This window comes from Cynocephalus volans, chromosome 3 (genome assembly GCF_027409185.1).
Source record: "Cynocephalus volans isolate mCynVol1 chromosome 3, mCynVol1.pri, whole genome shotgun sequence".
Lineage (NCBI taxonomy): Eukaryota > Metazoa > Chordata > Mammalia > Dermoptera > Cynocephalidae > Cynocephalus > Cynocephalus volans.
The window spans coordinates 169,027,905-169,050,312 of NC_084462.1; the positions used below are offsets into that span (position 1 = coordinate 169,027,905).

The 22,408-nt window shown below is 45.1% G+C and overlaps 1 protein-coding gene across 5 annotated transcripts in view; it reads right to left on the minus strand.

The window, feature by feature from the left end:
* Positions 1–22,408, minus strand: part of FOXN3 (forkhead box N3) — a 387,084-nt gene that overhangs the window by 18,057 nt on the left and 346,619 nt on the right. For 3 of the 5 annotated variants that reach the window (XM_063091910.1, XM_063091912.1, XM_063091911.1), the window contains 2 exons: positions 14,148–14,213; positions 4,524–4,629 (listed from right to left, as the gene is read on the minus strand). In XM_063091910.1, coding sequence (XP_062947980.1) covers positions 4,524–4,629; positions 14,148–14,213 — 172 coding nt within the window. The remainder of the gene's footprint in view (positions 1–4,523; positions 4,630–14,147; positions 14,214–22,408) is intronic. The other 2 variants (XM_063091913.1, XM_063091914.1) reach the window with 2 other exon arrangements.

Below are 22,408 nucleotides of genomic sequence, written 5' to 3' on the forward strand. Positions count from 1 at the left end.
AGGACCACGAATGCATTACATCATGTTCCTTGGGAATTGCAATTTTCACATGAAGTTCTTGCAAATCCAAATAAAATTAATCAGCCTTAGATGGCAATTAAATGGAACTTTCTTACAATTTTATAACACGCTGTGGTCTAGACTTGTAGTTCAGACTGTGGCCACTGCTCCTCAAAGCCAATGGCTTCATCACAAACGTACACGGTATGGAGGTGGTGTAAAAAGTTCAATCTAAGCCTTCTCCTGAGGTTTGGGGTGCTTTAGGTGCTCAAGAAGAAGGTCTGGAAAGGTCTGTGGAGGGGAGGCTACAGGATATGGACCCATGAAATCTGGTTCCCAAGTTCATGTGCATAATTTTGGGGCTCTGTTGCCACAGGAAGGACCCACCTCCCCTCTGCTTTCTCCTAATCTTCTGGCAAACCCTGGGCATTTAATTCTTCTCTGCAACCTGACGGGCCACATGAGAGTCAAAAAAAGCTCTAAAGATTAAAAGCAAGGTGGCCCAGATCCAGGAGAACTGCTATGGTCCCGACCTGGGAGGCAGCCCACAATGCTACAAAGGTAAGAAACCTCAGGCTCCTGCTTCCCAAGAAGGCCAGAAACAGCTCTTCCAGGGCTATAATAATTTGTTCCATTCAATGTAATCTCTGCAGGAGATTTCACTGGGAAAACAGCAGAAAACACGGACATAAAACTTTAAGATGTGTGAGTGGTAATTTTGAGGATGATGTGTCTTGAGGACTCTATGCCCAGGCAAATTTAAAAATAAGCAGGTTTCCAACGTCTAAGGATGGGCCAATCTCTGAGGTTATTGAGTAAAAAGTCAACACCGTAAAGTCAATTACACTATTGACAGATACTCTTACAAGGAGATTTCACATCATAATTATATGCAAAGGAACCCAGCAAATAGACGCTGTGTAATGATCAGCTAATAAAAGTAACACTTCATCTATGTCAATAACAGTTGCAGAGTTAAGACAAACAAACATGGCCTTTGCCACTCAGTAGAGGGGAAAAAAAATCCCTGAAAGACAAATATTTTCACTTAAGGAGAAGTCACTTAGACTCACACAGGAAAACCTGTCACACAAAGAGAGTAGGAAATTGGTCTTTAGTGGGTGCTAATGACTCTCCTGCCCTGCCTTGGCCCCAGCTGAACGGACTGAGCCAGCCACCCCTGTAAACATCTGAACACCCACGGGAACCCCTGGGCACTGCCACGTGGTCTGGCAGATGACATTCAGTGCTGTTGTATTCTGCACTGGACTGTTTTCCTTTTAACCTCAGCTGAATTTAGGTTCAACTGACACGTGGCCAAATTTTAAAAATTTTAAATTATAATGAATGTGAAAGAGCAAAACAAGATTTTTTTCCCAAGCACTTCTTAATGGTTTTACACGGACACTAATTCTGCCAATGCCCACGCAGCTATGCTGATGTTCATTCTTTCTGACAGCATCTCAGGGCCTACTGTTTGCCCTACAAAAAGAGGACAAAGATATTACAAGCAAGTGCCCCTAATCTTCCAGGGCTTACCACCCTTCTTCCCCTAATTTCCCTTAAAACTGAGGGGGCAGGTAGAGAAGTGCTATTTGGACAATTTACTGCTACTGCACAATGGTTTTCTTTACTGGTTATCTCTATGCAAATGGTAACTTGTCTAGTTTCTACAAACTGCGGTTGTACATTTAACCAAAACAATTTTGCTCAAAACTCCCATGATGTTCAGGAAGGTCACTCTTTAATTAGACTATACATGCTTTTGTAGTGGACAGACACTGAGGAAGCTGTGCCACAATAAAGCTATTGTCACTCAGCCTCAAACCCACCCACCTGTACTCTTTGTGGGCTGGGGCTGGTCTGCACATTTTACCACCAGGCTGATGTGAAGCTCTGCCACCAGGGGGTGCCATGGAGACTGCAAAGGTGGTAGAGGAAGAAGGGGCACACTCCCACCCCTGGGTTTCCTGTTCTTGTGTCACCCCAGCAACACCCCTGAACCTCAGCAGCAGCAGCTCATTCCTGCAGCAGCTGCTGAACCCAGCCTGCAGTTCTTCCAACACTTGCAGAACCACCTTCCTTTAGAGGCACCAGCACCAGTAGGTGCCTCCTCGTCAGGGTTTGGAATCCCAGCCCCAAGCCCTTCTGCAGAGGTCTGAGGTTCAGCTCTACCCTGAGTTCTCTTTTTACCCTTTCAGTTATCTGGTTGATAACATTCTACTGGTTAATAGTTCTTTACATGCAAGTCTCTCTGTTCTAAGTACCTGGTGTGGTTTCTGTCTCCTGACTGGACCCGAATGGTACACAAGTCTAGCTTCAGAAACCGTTCTGTGCTGTTTTACTTTGAAAGGAGCCCAAGTGAGGTGCTCGCTGGATTGGATGAGTGGCAACTCTTTAACTGGAGACAAGACTCCAGTGTTCTGCAGTGCTTTGTTATCTTCGAACCAGAACATAACCAGAAAAAAAAAAAAAAAAGTCATCAATATTCAAAATAATGCCTCCAGAGGGTACTAATCGGTAAAATTTGTGATATTAAATGCCATGAGGGTAGTAATTAAAATTAGGAGGCAGCTCCTGCTGAAGGCCAAGCTGGTGTCTACCTGGCTCTTCTGCGACTTTCTACAAGGAACGGCTGGACCCACAGTGAAAGCTACGCTTGAAGGCTCTAAAAGAACGGTCAATTCAGTAAACTGGAAGTCTATATTTAGAATATGCTAATGAAAATACATCATTGCTCACTGTGAAAATAGCATGTACAGTCTCAGTCTTCTCAACCAAAAAGGTAAACTAGGAGGTGAGACAGGAAAGACTTTAAGAAAAAATGGAAAACAGAATATGTCTCTTCCACGATGAGGCAAGGACACTGGTATTTTGGCTTCATGGAAGAGGTTTACCAATTATGAACCCAAGTAGAATTACTGATCAAAGAGAAACCAGGAAGATCCTGGAGAATCATAAGAAAAAGACGCTTCCCATATATTTCTGGAAAGTATTCCCTTGTCAGTTTAGTAAAAATGATACGTGGTTTTATAATCTATTCCATTCTAATTCCTACCAATTTCCCTCCTAATCAGGCTCGAGACACCAGAGTCTGCCCTGGAGATTAAGTGACTTCCATGCTGGTAAAAGTAGGTTGGTTTGCAAGAAGAGTTAAAGGTCAAACTCATGGAGAAGCTCCACATGGTTCCCACAGGGAATCTGACCTTGTGTCTCCCTCAGGCCCCGCTAAGCAGAACTTTCCGGGACAATTTCCTTTGGGACATGAAGCACTGTAAAAACAAAATGGCCTTCAAGTGCAAACTTGATCCATAAGGAAGGGCAGAGGAAAGGATCCGTGTGATGCTGTGAAGGGATGCGGCTCAGTGGGACAGGTCTTTTCTAACCATCTAGCCGGTGAGGAGGCACAGCCAACTGAGTGAGACCCAAGCCCCAACCTCAGCGAGCAAGCCACTGAGGACAGAAAGGACACCCGGAAAAATGACTGCCATCCAGGGTCACTCATCAAAGGGCCACAACTGAGGCACAAGACTGCTGGGTTCACAGGAAAGAGAAGTTTGTTTGATGCTGCCTCAGAGGCCACATTCAGAAAAGCACCATGCAGGGATCGTCTTTATCACAGATCTCGAATGGTCTTGCGGGTGGAGGCTGAGGGAAATCTACACGGAGGACATGTATGAATGAGATGGGTGAATACTGGACATATCTGGGTAACAAACTGGGCTCGAGGAGAAGGGACAAGTGGGGGGATGTTAGCGGGTTATGGTGGGAATCACAGAGGCACTTCTGCAGGCAGCCGGAGGGGCACATCTTGGGAAACTGGTCTGACAGCGGTTGCTGGAAGGGTAGGAGTGGGCAGGGAAGCAGCAGGAGAGCTGGGAGGGGCTCCCACACTGGTGTGCGTGAGGGTCCTGCGCTACCCATGGACCTAAACCAGGGCCGGCATAGAGATGAGGAGGAGGGAGGAAAGGACTTGCCCAAGGAAGAGTTCACGGGTCTGGCAACCGACCTGACTCCCCGAAGCAGGGGACTGATGCCACCTGCTGTTTATAGGCCACTTACCAAAGCATGTTTCCCACGGGACTGTGCATTTGAGTTTCATTGCAAGCCCTCCTTGGAAGCAGAGGAGTTTCACAGATAAGGAAACTGAGGCCCAGAGAGATCAGACAGCAGCCCAGAGTCACAGGATGGGAAGAGACAGGGCGAGGTCTAGGGCTAGATCTGTTAGCCTAGAATCCAATTAGCAACCCCCCACCACTTCCTTCTGGCCGCCTTCCCCTCCCTTCTCAGAACAAAAAATTTAACTCGTCCCCATCTTCTCACTGGCAAAGAAAACAGGATAATCTGGTGGCCTAAGAAGAAGAAAAAGCTGGCATTTGGATTGGGAGTTCTGGGGTTACTTTAACCAGGTTTGTCCTCACTAGTGAGAGGCTGGTCATCTCCATCCTCTCAAGGGGCCCTTGGGACAGAACGATGCCCTGCCCACCCCTCAGGCCGGCCTGGCCCCGCCACCGCCTCCTCACCTCATGGCTGCTGTCATTCCAATGGGAGTGATGGGCAATGGCCGGACACCAGGAAACAGGCCTCGGCTCAGCACCCGCGCTCCATTCTGGATCACTCCTGGAGGGACTGGAGGAGCAAGGAGGAGAAAGACACCGCACGTGAATTCAGCTGTAAAGATCTCTGTGCTAAGTCAGACATTCTGGGGATACCAGAGAGAGAGAGAGAGAGAGAGAGAGAGAGAGAGAGAGCGAGAGCAAGAACACTGCACATGGAGCAGAGAGAAAACCACGTGCACACACACATGCACATGCACACACATGCACACAAATACACACTCACACACATTCACTCTCACACACGCACACACATGCACTCACTCCCACACTCGCACACACACACGCACACTCACACATGCACTCACTCCCACACACACACATGCACACTCACTCCCACACTCACACACACACACACACACACATGCACACAAATACACTCACTCATGCACTCACTCCCCCCACACATGCACACTCCCCCTCCCACATGCACACTCACTCCCCCCCACACACATGCACACTCACTCCCACATTCACACGCATACAAACACACTCACACTCATACACTCACTCACAGGCACAGAAAAAGACACCGAGAGAGCAAGACAGAAAGAAAGATAATTTGGTCAGCAAAGTCAGACCCATAGCTTACAAACAAATTATTGACACCTAGGGAAAACAAAATAAAAAAACAGATGAGTTTGAAAAAGTGGGCCTCAAATATTATTTTCGTGCGTTTATTAAATATATAGTTTTTTTTTAATCATTAATCAGACCCTCACATCTCAAAAGCACTGACCCAACAGGACAGCAGGTGACAAGAGCATTTCCTCACGCTTCTCCAGCCATGGTTGGAAGCTGAAGATATCTTTCTACTTGTCCTTAATCCAACAAGATAAAAATATAGCCCCAAATCACAGCAAAGCTGATTTTACAAGCGGCTTGGCACCTCAGCCCTCATGACACAGTTCACCTTCACTGTGACCTTCGCCACCTGAGGGAAGACCCCTGCTCAGGGTCCTGGCAGGGGAAGAGTTGCCGGCGAGGCTGTGGCTTCTGCCTCGGTCACTCAGAGCCGTGCTGACTTCCTCCTTCCCCAAAGCTTCCCCCAAGCAAATGTCCTGAGAGGTCTCTCCTCATCCCACCTTCTCCTAAACACACTCATCTCTGGAGCAACCCTAAGCCAGCCTTCTCATCAGTGACCATCAGATCCTGTCCATACTCCATTCAAACTCAGAGAAGCTTGACACCAATCTGATTTTGTCCTTGGATTCACATAACAAGGGAACCACAGGGAATCCCTGATGTTCGACCTTTTTTAGAACTCCCAAACAACAATTTCATCTGGTTCCAGCTAATATTCTGTCTCTTGCTGCATCTGCCAGCACCTCTCCATGTGTCGATGGGGCCAAGGTGGCATCACAAAGTGAGAACTCTGATGGATTTCAATCTCAGTTCTTCTTGTGTGACTTTGCACAAGTCCTCAAACCTGTTTTCCTTTCTGAACCCCTCCTGCCATCATGGTTCAAAGATGCCCCAGAGCCCTGACGGTGCCCATGTGTAGAATATGCATAAAGCATATGTATGTCACAGGGCCTGGTTTTCCAAAGCCTTGCAGTTTCAAATATTGACCTTACAAGGACAGGAAATTCTCCTTAGGCTATAAGTCTCTGTTGCAAGATAAGAATTGTGGCACAGCAGGTTGCTGGCTCAAAGACAGACAAGTTACTGATTGTTATGTAAAGATACTGAGAAATTGCTGTAAGAAGGAATGTTTGCTAAGACCAAGCTTGTGTTGATAAGACCACTTAACTGCCTCACTGGAATGTCATCTGGCTTGTTTCACTGAAAGTTACCAGCCTATACTGTTAAACTATAATCCCGCCTATGTCTCTTCCTGTAACTTCCTGGTCTAGAAAATAAATGCAGGAAGAGAACCCCAATTTGGCGTTAATTTCCCAAATGGAAGGGTTGGGTCTCGCTTGAGCATTCCCAGGGAGATTAACCACTTTGGGGCCTCTCACTGCTCAGTAGAGATGGGCTTTGAGTAATCCTTTGCATCTCCATCACCCAGGGGAAGTGGGGGGCAAAGCAATGCAAAGCAACACCAGTGTATCACCTGGCACAGTCTCATTCAGAAGCAAGGTGGATAAACAGTGACTTTTCAAAGACCACTGAAAAGACTCTAGAAAATGATATATTCAAAAATGAAAACCACTCTGGATATTAAGTTTTTAAAACCAATGTTTGTATAGAATAAACACTTTTTAAAAAACACATTGCCAATACATACTTTTTACGTACATGTTTTTTAGGTCTCTAAGAACATGTTTTCATAAATATTTCAAAACTTTAATCAAAGGTCCGTCATGTAAGGTTATAATTTTATAGACTGAAGATCCTTTGGCATTCTGTACCTATTGCTAATAATTTTTGACATTTTTCTTCCAGGTTTATGTAAGGCCCTCGTCATTAGGTCTTACCAAAAGGTGGCATAAGAGATAAAATTGAAACTCTTGCCTGTCAGTACTACTAGTACAGTCCAGTGTTCCAGAATTTCCCCTGTCTCTTACCATAATTAGTTGTGAGAATAGGCAGAGGCAGATCAGGAACTCCTACCATCCCTGATCATCAGCCTGATTTTAGATAACAGATCAGATCATCTGAGGCAGGAGACTTGCCAAGTGTCTTAAAAGCATGGAACTGTTACAATGTGGTGTGCAACTAATTATCATATCTTGCTTAGTTGATGAGTTCTCTACAAGAATGCCTAAAATTTATATTATCTGATTTTAAGAATTCCTATAAAGTTACAGGAATCAATACAGCGTAGTATTGGTGTAAGTATAGACATATAGATCAATGGAACAAAACAGAATCCAGAAATAGAACCACACATACGTGGTCAACTGATTTTTGACAAAGGTACCACGATAACACAGTGGGGGAAAGGAGAGTGTTAGGATAACTGGAGATCTATTTGGAAAAAAATGAACCTCAACCCTTACCTTATGCCCTATCTAAAAACTATTAGAAACAATCATAGACCTAAATGTAAAAACTAAAGTTACAAAGCTTCTAGAAGAAAGCATAGGAGGAAAAACATTAATACTTCTCAAGGACACACATATGCAAAGGACCAGTAGAACTCTGGAGTCTGCAGCTAGGTGCTTCCGTCTATATGTATACATGTTGCCTAAAAAGATAGGCTTTTTGTTTGCCTATTTGGGGGATGGTGAGAGAGGGCTTTAATTATTTTGCTGAATGTTACTCTCTTAGAAATGGTCAGATAACCACAGGTATAGTTTGAGAAGACTTCCTATAGAAAGTGCCACCTAAGTTGGAATTCAAAGGCAGAGGAACGGCACGTATAAAGACCTGGAAGTGATTAAAATACGACAAGCAAACAGAAAGGACATTGTTGGGGGGGAGGGAGGAGAAGGGGGAGGGAGGGAGGTTTTGGTAAGGGGCAACAATAATCAACCACAATGTATATTGACAAAATAAAATTAAAAAAAAAAAAAAGCTGATTTTAAAAAGTGAAAAAAATAAATAAATTAAAAACAAAACAAAACAAAACAAAACAAAACAAACCACAACGTAATGTGTGCAAAGAACTAAAAAGTTACTTTGCCACAGCATATAATCCCAGCAGGAATGAGATGTGTTTGGATTCTGTCCCATGGGTACTGGGAAAACCATTAAGGGTTTTGAGCAGGGAAGCTGTAGCTGAGAACCAGACTTGGTGTCAGACCCACCTTGGTCTGTGTCCCACCTCTGTCCATTACTGACTGTGTTCCCCTGAGCAAGCTACTTACACTCTTTAAGTAAGATGGGCACAAAAACGATATTTATCTCACAGGGTATTGGAGATGTAATTGAGTGAAGAAAGGCACTGCTATGTAGAAAATGCATGTTGGCTATGAACATCCCCAGAGGACTCCTGAGGTGGCCCGTGCTCGCTCCATTTCTGCAGAGCCTAAAGCACACAAGAACAGGAGACAAACCACAGACCGCATGGGAAGAATGCTGCCATCTTCCTGGCGATGGAGCTGCTGGAAGAGCCACAGCTGCTCTCATGGTGCTCTGTCCCCTCATGCATATCATATCAGAGTCACCTCTGTAGTGGAAACACCCAAAACACCTAAAATTGGACAGCAATTAGGGAGCCCTGGGACAGGAAGAAGCAAATGGAAGTCATGGAGCCCTTGGATCATCTGCCAACTGAAGAAAAGCAGCCCCGAAGACAGCACCCCATGCACAGTCCTTTGTCCAGACACCCAGAACCTTTTGAGCACCAGGGCACGCCCAGCAGGAAGGGAAACGAGGGAAACCCGTCCTCAGCAAGCACCCCCTGGAGAAGAGGTTCTTTGGAGGCTCCTTGCCTCATCGCAACCTTCAGGGAGAAAGATACTGCAGCAGGTAAGAGAGGAGCTCCGAGCAACAGGGCCTCAGGTCAAAGCCTGGCCCCATCACTAGCTCTGTGGCTTTGGGCCAGCGCCTTCACCTTTCTGTGGCTCCGTTTTCTCACCAGTGAAGCAGGCATAAACACACCTCACGGGATTGTTTTGAAGATTCAATAAGATAAACTATGTAAATTGCTTAGCTCAGTGGCTTGGGCCTAACAGAAGCTCCTCCTCGTCCTCATATCGTCATTGTCATCCTACCACCGTCCCACATCACCTCTCTAGCATCCTCTTATTAATTATAACGTACAGGGGGCTTCATGGGGCCAGGACATGGGGAAATTCTTTCGGGCTATTATGCTTTTTGTAGTTATCCCTAACTCTGCGTCCACCCATTAAAACATCTTCCTGATTAATGAACTGCATTCACTTCAAAGAGAATCTCATGGACAAAGCTATCCTGCAGCATTAACAGGCTTTCCCAGGGCTATTTCCTGAACCTCACAAGACTTCTGGCCTGTACACTCGGCTCTTCCTCTGAATCCTGGAGCTTGTTCTCAAATGAGCTGCGACTACATGTTGCCTCTGCCGATCTTCGCATTTCTCAGTCCTTGTCATCGGCAGTGCTCGCCATGGTGAGACGGTGGGTGTGTTTGCATTTGCTCACTGGCTGCCAGAAGCCAGCTGTGACACTTAACTGTTTCCCCATCTTTTCTCCTTTCCGTCCCCATCCCCAAGTGTCAGGACCACAGTTTTTGAAAAATGAACCCCAGCCAGTCTAACATAGCTCTGTCTGAGAAAGGCATCCTAAGGTCCATACTTCAGCCCTTTCTCTATCAGCACATCTATTCTTTCCCTTTCTTTTACTCTCTATTTCCCTCCAAGCATATCAAGACACTTAAAGACCAACATCTTGACAACCAAAGTACTGAAATGCACCAGGCACCAGCTAGGTAAAAAGCATAAAAAGAAAATGGACATTGGAAATCAACTTCTCACTCTGAGTTGTGGCTCTCATTAGAAAAAGTACAGGACTCCAGCATCATCCTTTGTATTAGACCACTTAAATATTCATCTTTCACAGGACAGAATTCAAATATCTGAGGCTCTCAGGTTGCCGGGATAAGATGCCAAAGGACATCAGCGCCAGAGTCCCCAACGCTTGCTGATCAATCACATTCTCTGAAGTTAGAGTGACTCCAAACTTTCTGATTTAACTAGCAAGAAAGCAACACTCACACATATAAAGAGAGCCAAATCTAGCAGCACCACTCTATTGTAGATGCTGGGATCTAAATGTGATAATGCAATCTTGGGAACCATAAAAAAATGTCTTAGGCACCAGACAAACTTTCCCAGCTTCCCTCCTGATGCTTAGCTTCCTTGATTTTTCACAACTTCTAAAATTAACCTCTGACCACGTACCACTGCCTTTGGAGGGCAGCCCTGGCTAACTCTATCAGAGGCCATAAGCTGAGCAGCAGGTGATTCCGATAATCCTTCCCTTTCCTAAAGTCAGCCTTTCCACCTGCTTACTTGGAAGCACGCTGGGGAGTGGGGCTGGCGGGGACGAGGCAGCCTGTTTCCTGCTTGCCTTTCTTCCACGCACCTTGTGTCCGACATACATCCCAGCTCCAGGCAGGGTGTGGAACGCCTCCTGCCCCTCCCCCATTCCACTTTGTTGTTTTGTTTATTATATAGAGTTCATCTCTGGAAACATTCCAACCAGGGATTATATAAACCTTTGAAGATGAGTAATGGTGATCTGGCTTCTCCTGACTTAGTAACGATGCCTCCACTGGGGTTAAAGATGACTCATGGGGCTTGTCAAAGGGGAAATGTGAAGCAGGTACTTAAGGAGAAATGAGAAGCTGGAATTAGTCTACACGGCCACTTTCTTCGGGGGGGGGGGGCGGTAAATGGATGGATTTGGCTAGAAGCATAATCCAAAGTTCAGGAGGTACTGAGCCGGCTGTGTCCTGCTCTGGAAGTGGCACCCTACAGAACATGGGAAACACCAAGTCTGTCCCTGCAGAACACTTCTTATGCTGCAAACTGGCAAAATCTGAAAAGGTGAACGTCATCACACGCACCATGGGTGCTCCTGGGGGGGAAAATGTTGTAGCCCGAGGTTTTTATTAGGTGCACGCTGCTGCCTCACTGAAAGACAAGCATCAGACTGAAATGAGGAGCGGAGGGACCCAGAGGGACTCCGGCTTGAGCAAGACATGCTGCGCTGGGCTCCCTTGGGGCAACGTGGACCCTTAAAGAGAAAGAAGCTTGCGCCTACCCCTGGGTTCTCACCAGCTTCTTGAGCAGTTTCCTTTGTACGACCTCCTCAGCCTCAGACTCTGGACTGTGGCCCAGTCTGCCAGCCCCGAGCTAGCTTTGCAGATGCTGAGCAAGGGAAGGAGGAGAGGAAAAGATCTAAGTGGCTGCCATCTGGTGACCTGAAGTGGAGTGGCTACGAAGGACAATGACAAAGGAAAAGCCTCTCACTGGTGGGAGTGAATGGCAGCAGGGAGACGAGGTTGGCAGCCCCATGGAGCCAACAGGGGCAGCAAGTGACGGAGAGGTGGAAACAAGGGGCTATAAATAGCAGCGCACGAGGATGCTCTATAAACAGAGCCCAGCCACAGCAGCAGCCTGGGGGAACACAGGCTGGCTGTGTGCAGACAGGGAGCATGTTGCTCTTGGGAGCCACGGTCCCCATTCATGGGTAGTGGCAGGACCCCTGAACCTGGAGAAGGCCTGTATGCAGCCACTCCGGGACAGGTGCCCACAAACACCACCACGCAGGCTACCCACACACCATCACTGTGGCTGGCTGGTGTTGTTTTTAAGCATTTTTGCTCAGCAATCACCTCTCACTTTTTCCAGGCCTTGGGCAGGGCAGGGGATGGTGGCCTAATCTTCCTAGGTCTGTAATGCTTCTCCCTTAAGAAGGCAACATACTGCCCCAAATCCCAAGGCAAGAAACATTATGCAATGTAAAATGAAAATAAGTTGGGGAGGGAAGAAGAGCGAGTGAGGAAGAGCTGGCTGAGAGCAGTGCCCCGTGTTGGATGGAGATACGTACCTCTGGCCGCGCTTATGAGGAGGTCGAGGACTGGCACCTGCACAGAGCAGACACCCGGTGCATCTTCACTCCCTTCCTAGGTATCACTCCAGTCCTCAGCAGCTTTGGGATCTGCCCACTGACTATGCTCCCACTTGACCTCCAGAGCCTCGTACAAGGGCTGGGGGTTGAACGGGAGGGTGAATCCAAAGGCAGAGTCCCTACCCTCTTTCCAGTCTTTCCATTTACTTCTCTGCTGCTCCTGCCAATGAGTGCCTCCTTCTAGGGCCTTTGTAGGCACCCTGGTTCTTTCCTTCCAGGGCCTTGGAGCCCCCTCTTTGCTGGGGGCCTTCATGAAGGCTGTGGCTGGATTTTTCACTCAGTGGTAACAGCCTTCTAATAAAGCTTTCTAAAATGATTCTACAGCTTCAAAACAAACACACTGAGCTTTCAGAACTCAAATTCAGCATTTCAACATAGAGAGAACTATGGATACATGCTGGAAAAAGAATTACTTAATAGTTTGAGTATCACAGTGATGGAGAGGGGAGAAGTTCATTCAGTTATGACAACTTTAAAAATAACTTACTTGTCAATTAACAAGGAGCAACCCTTTTCCTTTTCTCCCTGTGGTCAAGAATCCAGTAATAATGGACTTCGATGGGAGCTGTTGAGGATCTGTGAATGATCAGCCCATCCCCTTGCCTTTTTCTGTTATCCCCATTTTCCCTCTTCATGCCAGCAACCACTTCATCAAAAGTATTTTTTAAAACTAATGTACACATCTGCTTAGCAGTGGTGTTTGCTTGTCAGAAGTGTGGGCAGCCTCACATTGCAAGTGCTGGTAATCTGAGTTTAGCAAAGAGAGAATGAACATTCTCTACCATCAGCAGCAGGTAATGGCAGCCCCAGGCAGAGGAACAAGTCGCCCAGAGAACGCTCAGCTGCAGCTCTTGGGTCTTTTAAAAAAGAAACAAAAAAGAAAGAATAAAGTCAGATTTCCTAGAGCTGTCAGGAAGGCCAGGGCAGGTGGAGAGCTGTGAAGAATGTCTGGAACTCCATGTCAGTCCACTATTAACAAAAGACACCTGCTGTGGGTCTGAGGAGGGATGTTTTCCCATGGGAAATACCATTATTCTCCAAAGTGGGGAATTCCCCTTGCTCAGGAGGCCATGCGGCCCTCAGAAGGCCAGAACCCAAATGAACTAAGGCCTAGCCATAAGAGAGTCTGTAATGCAGCAATGTCCTCACAAAGAGCTGAGCAGACCCTGGTGACCAGCCATCTGTGTGCTCAACAGGGTTCTAGCTGGGGGGAGGGTGTGGGCACAGGCATTAGCCCCAGTCAGGATGAGGAAAGGACAAGAAATCTTTGTTGAAAGTCATTTTTCACCTCTTGGGCAGGAGACCTATCTAAAATCACAGTAGATTAGTGCCAGAGATGAGAAAAACCATCAGGCTGTAGATAGAAGAGAAGTCCAAGTAAGGAGAAGAGCCGTCTCAAACTTGACGTTGCTTAATAGCAACAGAAGGTGAAGACAGCAGCCTGCTTGGCGAGTCAACCCTGTGCTTCTACCTGTGGCAGCCTGGAAGGCTGGGTACAGATGATACAAGGCGATACCACGGTTCCATTTCAAGGGTATGCCAATCTCTCGCAGGCCTGCCTCACCAAACCTTCCTCTCCAAAATGGCAGCCTGGTATTAATGAGGTCCCAGAAGGGAAAGAAATTTCTAAAAATGGGAACCGCTCAGTTCCATTACAGGTAAGCTGGCCCCATGTAGCCTTTTCCAACAGAAACTACAAACTCACAGGAACAATTCCTGCAGGAGAAAGGAAGTTCTCTCCACTGGGACTCATTATAGGGTCTGCTTCCCTTCCCCCAAGTCTTAAGCTTGAAATTCTATTAGAACTTTCTCATCTTGGAAACACACCTATGCATTCATTCATGCATATGCATAGCTGCACGACTGTAGATGCATATGCATGTAATCATGCGTTTATGCAGTTTACAAAGTGATTCTATCAGGGAAGTTCTACTTTAGCATTAGTTCTCCCTATGGCCTGGTATATAAATGAGAAGGTTAAGTTCACAAACTATGGTGCTGTAGGCTATAGAAATATCTACTCACAACCTGCTTGTATCTCAGGGGGAGTATTCAAAAGCATCATGGCACTGGCAGCATCAATGTCAGGATCTGGAAAAATCAACCAATAAATAACATTATTTACAACGGGGCTGGTGTGTGTGTGCTTTTTTCCCCCTGCAAGTTATAGTTTATGAATGCAACAGAGAGAAAAAAAAAAAAAAGTCCAGGAACTAGAGGAGTTATCCCAAAGGTGATTTTCTTCCCATTTGGATTCAAGAAGAAAAGGTTTTCTAGAATGAGATGTAAGGGGCATGTTAGGAAGTTTTTGATCAGCCAAGCATGGTCTCTCCTAATTTTGTTAATTTTGTAATTTGCATTGTATGTTCCTGATAAGTTACTGATCTATGCACCCCCACAGCTTTTATGCAGGGGTGGAGAAATAAGAGAGTTGGTGACAATAGGAAGTTCGGGCACAGGAATCTTTAATTAACCAGGGACAGCTCACAGCATTGAGAAAGCATTAAATACACCTGCATCTAGTGGGATACAAACAAGACGTGGTCATTCCTATTTGTCAGCAGAATGTAAACTGAATTTTACAAGGTTGTGTGTGTGCACAGCAGTGGTGGAGGTGGTGAAGGCATTTTTAAAAAGCACTTAAAATATAAAGAAAAATTAAAGTTCTGATGTTGAGGGCACAATGTTTGCTTCCCCATCTATTTTTGCTTTTAATATGAACCAAAAAAAAAAAAAAATACTCATAACTTCATTGCTATAATTCTTAGTAGGTTTCTGAATCTTTACTGATCCACCAGTTGACAGATGGCAGGTTATACAGAGACAGAGAAAAATATTATCCTTTTATAACTAAATTCATTTTCCTCTGAGAAACAGCAGCGCTGCTGCTATGGAAATGAAGGTCACCATGGCAACAGTAAACAACTCCTAAGAATGGTCACTGAATAGGCTGAAAAGAACATCTGCCCCAGTCCAGCGTCCCAGCTGCCCTGGGGCGAAATTCGCTAATAGTGCGGTGATGCCGCGTGACAGAAGCTGCCGCCTGTGCCCTGTCCAAATAAATGAAGTGTGCAATTGAAGTCGACATCAAAATGCTTTCCCTTGCAGATTACTGCCTCTGTGTCCGCTAAACCCAATGACTAATGATGGGGGAGCGGGGGGCTTGCACTTGTCAGTTTTTGTACAAATTACATACCAAAAAATTCAATTTACTACTAATGGCTCCATGGCACTTTATTTTGGGTATTATGCTAGAAAATTACTTTTTTACTGTTTAAAAAAAGTACATTTTTCATACTTTATATGTGCAGTTTAATTCCCAGGGAGTAATGGATGCAGTACAAAGCCCCACGAGCGATTAATAATATGGATGATGCTGGCTGCAAAAGACAATGTCTCAGGAAAAAAAAAAAAAAAAAAGTAAAGAAACTTGACTCTGCAGGCTTTTTTCCATTTTGCCTGCAGGAGGCCTGTTACTTACACTCTACAATGGAATAAAAGTTTATTTTAATAAGTACATTGTATTTAAGAAACAGGTAAATTAACTTATTTGGCAACTCCTGGGGTGAAATTCCTAAAACAGTCATCGCTCCCCACTGATACTAAAATGTATGTATATTAGTTGAATGATTAACTGAAAAACTGAAAGTTCCTCTCACTGCCCCTGTAGTCTCCCCACAGGGTCTGCTGCCAGGAAGCAGGACCCGGCATCAGTGTTATTGCTAGCACCCCACAAGCTATGGGGGACAAGCAGATCCCTTGAGGTGCTAGGGGCGCCTCTGAGGTCGTCCCCTCCTATTCCTTCCTTGGGAAGGGGCCTATTCTTTTCTTAGGGTGGAGCCAAGAAAACAGGCTTCCTTCCAAGCAAAGGTTCTTTACCATCTTTGAGAATGCAAGTGTTACTGCAGGCGACCTGTGGTTGGCATGGCTAGGTTGTCCCCTCCTCCCCAAGAGAACCAGAATTGTTCTGAGTGACCAGGAAGTTACCTGGGATAAGAGGAAATACAAGTAAGAAGTCAGGGGTCTTTTCCTATCTGTTTTGTCAGGAAATTAGAGTGGTTCTGTAGTCTTCAAAAACACATTGGTCCTCAGGAGGAAGGGCCACAGATAAAAAGACATAATGAAAGAAAGAAAAAGGGAAGTGAACCTTGAAGAAAAGAGTAGCATTGACACTCACAAATTTAGGAGCACACGCGTGGGGCAGTCCCAAGGCCCAGCTTGAGTGAGTGCTTTAGACCCATGAACATCCACCCATGACGCCACCCCACCCAAGCCAAGCCAAACAGACATATAAACTAAGTAAAAACAGGACGCTGCAGGACAAGTCCTCCAATCTTTCCTTCTAACCACATCTTCCATGCCTGATACCTGCACAGATAAAAAATTCTGATGCTATCATGGGACTCATGCCTGTCTCCAGGCATTTGGGGCATGTGCAACAGCCAGTCCTCTCATCATCTCAGCTGTAACACATTCCTACAGCCCCATTCTCCATTCCGAGAGCATCACTGCTGAGTAAGTGCCCATGTGGGCAGAGTGAAATGCAAGGCAAAGCATGGGATTCTCCCTCCTGACATCTTGGCAAGCAAGTTGGCAAACACAAGAACTGCAAATGGTATGAGAGAACGTAAAACATAATTATGCAACACTGCCACCCTACAGTGCCAGCCCTTCCCCAGGGGAATAGAGTGCCATCCTTCAAAAAATCAACTTTATTGACGGATGATTTACATACAACAAAATGCGCCCACTTTAAGTGATGAGTTCTGACAAATTTTACAGTGGTGTTACCAGCACCATAATCAAGATAAAGAGCGCAACCAAGATACAGATTTCCATCACTCCAAAGTTCCCTTGCGCCCATGTGCAGTCATACCTACCTCTGCCTTGGACAGCCACTGATTTGCTTTTTATTATTCATCCATGGTATGGTATCAGTAGTTCATTTTTAGGGATATTATTGAGTAGTATTCCATTGAATGGATATACCACAATTTCTTTATTCATTCACCTGTAGATTGACACACTTTTTCCAACAATTTCTTTATCCATTCCCCTGTAGATTGACACACTGTTTCTGGTTTGGGATATTATAAGAAAGCTGCCATAAACTTTTGTACCAGTCTTTTGTAAACATACGTTTTCATTTCTCTTGGGTAATTGCTGATAAGTGTATGTTTAACTTAATAGGGAAATGCTAAGGGTAATTGCTGATAAGTGTATGTTTAACTTAATAGGCAAATGCTAAACTGTTTTCCAGAGGGTAAACCACACGTAAGAGCTCCAGTTGTTCCATATTTTTGACAACACTTGAAATTGTCAATCTTCTAAAATTTTAGCCATCTAGTGGATGTGCGGTGGTATTTCGTTGTGGTTGTCATTTGTATTTCCCTAACGACAAATGTACCTAATGGCCATTTGTACATCTTCTCATGCAAAAAGTCTGTTCAAGTCTCTTGTCCATTTTTTAATTGGGTTGTTCAACTTCTTACTTAGTTCCAAGGCTTCTTTAAGTATTCTGAATATAAGTCCTTCCTGAGATCTATTTTGTCTCAGTCTGTGGCTTATCTATTCAGTTTCTTAATAGTATCTTTTAATAAGCAGAAGTCTTTAATTTTTATAAAGTATAATTTACCAATTTGTTCTTTTATAGCTTAATGCCTCTGTGTCCTAAGAAATCTTAGTCTCTCCAAAGTTGGAAAGATTTATTTTTTTTATTTTGTTTTCATTTGTTAGTGTACTAAAAAAAAATATTATCTGGGCTCAGTACCCAGATACAGGTAAATGAAAATGGAAGTAATCAACCAGACTGCTTTCCTCATCCAGTTAACTATTTAAGCACAGACCTCCTCGAGTTGTAGAGATAAATACGAGAAGAGCCCTCTTTGGCTCCTGGTGTGAATACCAGGCAGTCTAAGAGAGGCCTTAATCAGACATGCTTCTGTGAAAAAGCATCCGGGACTCTCTGCTAGAATGTCTGACTTGCCTGTACGCACGTCACACCCTGACATCCTGCGTGTCCTTCAGTCTTCAGAGTGTCCCCTCTCTCTCTCCAAACAGAAAATGTCACAGAGCTTATTCTCATCTATTAGTAAAACACCTCAGTTTTTGCCCTGTTTTAAAAATCATGAAAGTAACGTGTGCTCACTTTAAAAAAAACCACACCCTAGGTGGATATAATTTGAGAAATAAATGCCTTCCCCACAGACCCACTCCCAGACTCGTATTTTCTCAAATATATGTCCAGAAGTTATCTATGCAAAAACAAGTATTTATATATACTCATTGAAATGCCAACTCACATATATTTACACTCATGCACATGAATCTATATTTTTCAAAAATGGGTTTATATGGAAGATAGTTGTCTGCAACTTAAAAAAAATTTTTTTTTCACTAAATAACATATCTTGGCAACATTTCACTTTAGTATACATTACCTAAAGTTTTTCTGTGGTGATTTTTTTATGGATGAAACACATTGTGCTGTGTTTCTTTAGACTGCAGACGGTCAGAAGGCAGGAACAAAGCATTTGAGCTGATATGTCACCTGTGCCCAGCACACTGCTCCTGCCTACAGATCCCGCCTCTGCATGGCTCTCCCAGCCCCTTCCTGCTGTCCCCCACCCCACCCCCCATCCTATGAGCACCCAGCACGGCCCCACTCCCCCTCCTTCGCCTGCTCACAGCTTACTCCCTCTGCCTCTCTCTGGGGCTCACCCCAACTTGCTACCTTGGGGCCTATGTTGTTTTTCATGAGCACACTCTGCGTCTCCCTAAAAAACTACATTCTCTGTGGTCAGGAGAGACTACTGGTGGTGTACCCCTTTAGGCAGCAGAGGAATTTTCTGATGGAAGTACCCTCTTTGGGAAGGATGCTTTTCACCCAGGACACTTGTTTTGCAGCATTTTGGCTGGAGGTGTTTTAGGAGACTAGGTAGCCATGTGGGGGTGACAGGACACTTCTGCTTCAGAAGCACAACTGATTCTGAAGGATAAAAGGCCCGGGACTAGATCTAGAGGAGGGGAAGAGTGAATTGGCTGTTCAGGCTCTTCCCTGAGCATAAAGAAGAGGTTCTCTTCCCTCCAAGTGGTTCCATCCAGCTTATCAGCATAAGAAAAGAGAAAGACATTCAGGCCACTGTTGGGAAAATGGAATAATTTAATCAGGCCCCCTCACCTTAAGTACAGTTGGGGGTGGTGCAGCACATTCTTTGTAAGAAAATTGTGTGTGGGTGGGAGGAGTTAGTGCGCATGCATGGTGCCACGACCTGCCCGGTGTCTGCCTCGGGCATTCGTGCCATGTGTCCATGCTCTCAGACCTACGGCTCCAAGGACCTTTTTGGCCAGTTACCTAGCTCATAGACCTGCATGTGAGGGGTCTGGGGACCCAGTTTGGCATGTGAAGGGTTTGTGATCCAATCTGGAAAACGGCCTTGAGGGGTCTGTGAGCTCCAGACCCAGTCCTAGCTCTAGGAAGTTTTTTCTTGGCAGGGTATTCTTCCTGTTGTATCCCTGGGGAACCTGAGTGAGGCAGAGGGGTGCAGGTGAATAAAGAAGCACCACCTGTTTCTATTTTTACTTGGGGAGGGTCCTCCCCACAGTACCTGCCTCGGCATCCTAACCACTGGTTATTTCAGCACAACACCAAGCATGCCATCATCGATGCTTAATAGAGTTACGACCACCATCAAAACTGAGTCAAGTGCCACATGAAAAAAAAAATTCCTTCTTTGCTCATGCTTCAGTAACAAATGTTACTTCTCCTCTGGACCAGTTCCCAGCGGCCCATTTCAATTTTCATCTTTAATGCAGTTGTCGTATCACATTGTCTTTTCTCTGGAGCACAAGACTGAAAAACAGTCACACATCTTAAAGATGTTTTCAAATCCTCTTCTCTTGAATAACAACTATAGTATGTTACAGTGAGAGAAACAGGTAAAACAGAGTTGCCAGAATCAATGGTCCAGCTATTTGGATTAAGAACAATATTAAGCCTTGTTTTCCCAAAATGTGGACATGGTTCCTTTGGGGCATGGAGGAGGCTTTTCCTCTGTGGGTCGGATGGGAAGGCACCAGTTTAGGCACAAGGAGTCTTGGATTCAAGGTCTGCTGCTAATTAACGTGTGACTTTCCTTTCACTGTGCTAGGCTTGAGTTCACGCATTTTAAAATGCTGGGTGGGTGGCTGCAGACTCGGGAGGAGCCGGTTTGGTTTTCCATCCCCTTCCACAGTCCCTGGCTTTGCAGGTTCTATCCCATGATTCCCTCCTCCCTGACTCATGGTTGCCAGAACTGTGGACTCCAAGGAGCATCTGCCAAATGGGGCACATGCTCCAAAACCTCTGGGGGCGGCTAAAACTCTTAATAAGTCTGGGAGAATATCCTATTGCCCCTGGAAAGCCGTGGCCTGTCACGATAGGCACCTGGCAGGCCCACTTCAGAGCAAGCCTTCCAGCCTGTCTTGGGGATTTTGTGGGTTCCTGATGTGGCTTCTGTCTGCCGCCACTCCCCTTCCTCTGGGATTTGGTGCCAGACTGCAGTGACTTGGAGAGGCCATCTGTTTTAATAAACTAAGAATACAAAGGCCAGTAGAAAGCCCCTGGTTCAATCTGCACTGCTATGAACCTGCTGCAAAAATGTGAACATTATCCTTAGCACCCCTGAGCTGACCAATCTAACCAAAAGACCACAACAAAATACTTCCTGTATGGAAAGCCTGAGAATTATGATCATTATCTTAGAAATCATTTAATTTTCCATAGGACTAGTATGTTTCTCCATCTCTCCCTGCTCCCCGCCATACCTGGAATGTTTTACAGAATAAAATCTGTTTAACGTCATAAAAGAGATTCAAGAAACAAAATGTCAAACAGTGCGTGACACACACTTGAGCAGAAATGATGCGTAGGAATGAAGAACCACCTTTAGTAGTAAAACAAGGGTCTGTGAATGTCATGCAAAGAAGCCCATCGAGGAAGACAAGTGCTCCCCAGAAATCCTTTATTTTCTATAACTTTATTAGATTTTTTTTGCTTTGAAATGTCTTTGTCCATTTTCTGTAACTCTGCATGAGACTGACACATTTGAAAGTATTTGGTTAATCCCTACAAATGGAGGGAAAAAATTACTTGGATAACTTTTAGGGCAAAGGGGATAAGAATCAGGTGAAAACAAACGAACAAGCAAAGAAATAAAAACTCCAAGTAATCGGTACATTTCCTGAGGAATTCTGAGTAGCTGTGCAGTTTCATTTAGATGCATACCACATTAACTAAACCAGTGTTCTTAATTGGGGGCAGTTTTGCAGTCCTTCCCCCCAAGGACAGATGGCAATGCCTGGGAACATTTTTAATTGTGATGACTTGGTGGGGAGGAAGGGTACTACTGGCATCTAGCGGGTAGAGGCCAGGGGTGCCATTCAACATTCTACAGTGTCCAGAACACCCCACACAACAAAGAAGGGTCTGGTCTAGAAGGTGAACAGTGCCAAGGTTGAGAAACCCAGTACCAAGCTTACACATACATGTACCGTGGTCAAGAAGGGCAGCTCTTTGAACCAAATTATCTCAAATAGAACACATCAGAAGCAAATAAATAAAATTCACCTTGTTGCTGATGTCTTTCTGCAGAATCCCTAGGCATAGGTTAAGAGAAACAGGACATCTATGTTTGTTGCTTTGAAACCACTGAAGTAGAAGTCATACCCTCTGGCTTCTGTTGCAATCAATCAAAGAGATCTCAAGCAGCCGCCTCTGGTCTTGAAGGCAGCAGGACAGGGGGTGCCGGCAGCTCTGCTGATGTCATTTACCATGAATACTTATGCTTTCCTTTTGGCAAAGGTTATTAAGAAAGAAGTTGCCAGAAGTGAGGAGCAGCAGGGATGAAGATGGCATTCACCATGAACATGAACTGCAAACATCTAAGGGGTTCTCTTCTCTGTGAAATAGGGGAGGAAGTGACACCACTGAGCCCAGTGCACAAGGAGTTCAGGGGATAAAAGCCTCACCTAAAGGCTGATGCCAAGTTGTGGCCTTACACATCATCTCTACAGTGGGAGCTGGAGACAGAGAACACCAGGAGTGGCCTTTCTTCTCCCAACAAAATGAGTCGAAAACTCTGCTGCTCTGGAGAAATGCAGCGAGTGAAAACCAACAATTAAGCAAGTTGGAACTAAGAGCTGTTTGTTAGAACAAGAGATCGTCACATCTTCAAAGTCTTTCTCAGCTTAAAAATAGTGACTGGTAAACTCTAAATGGAAAGTTTTTACTGGCTCTGAGGAGCAAC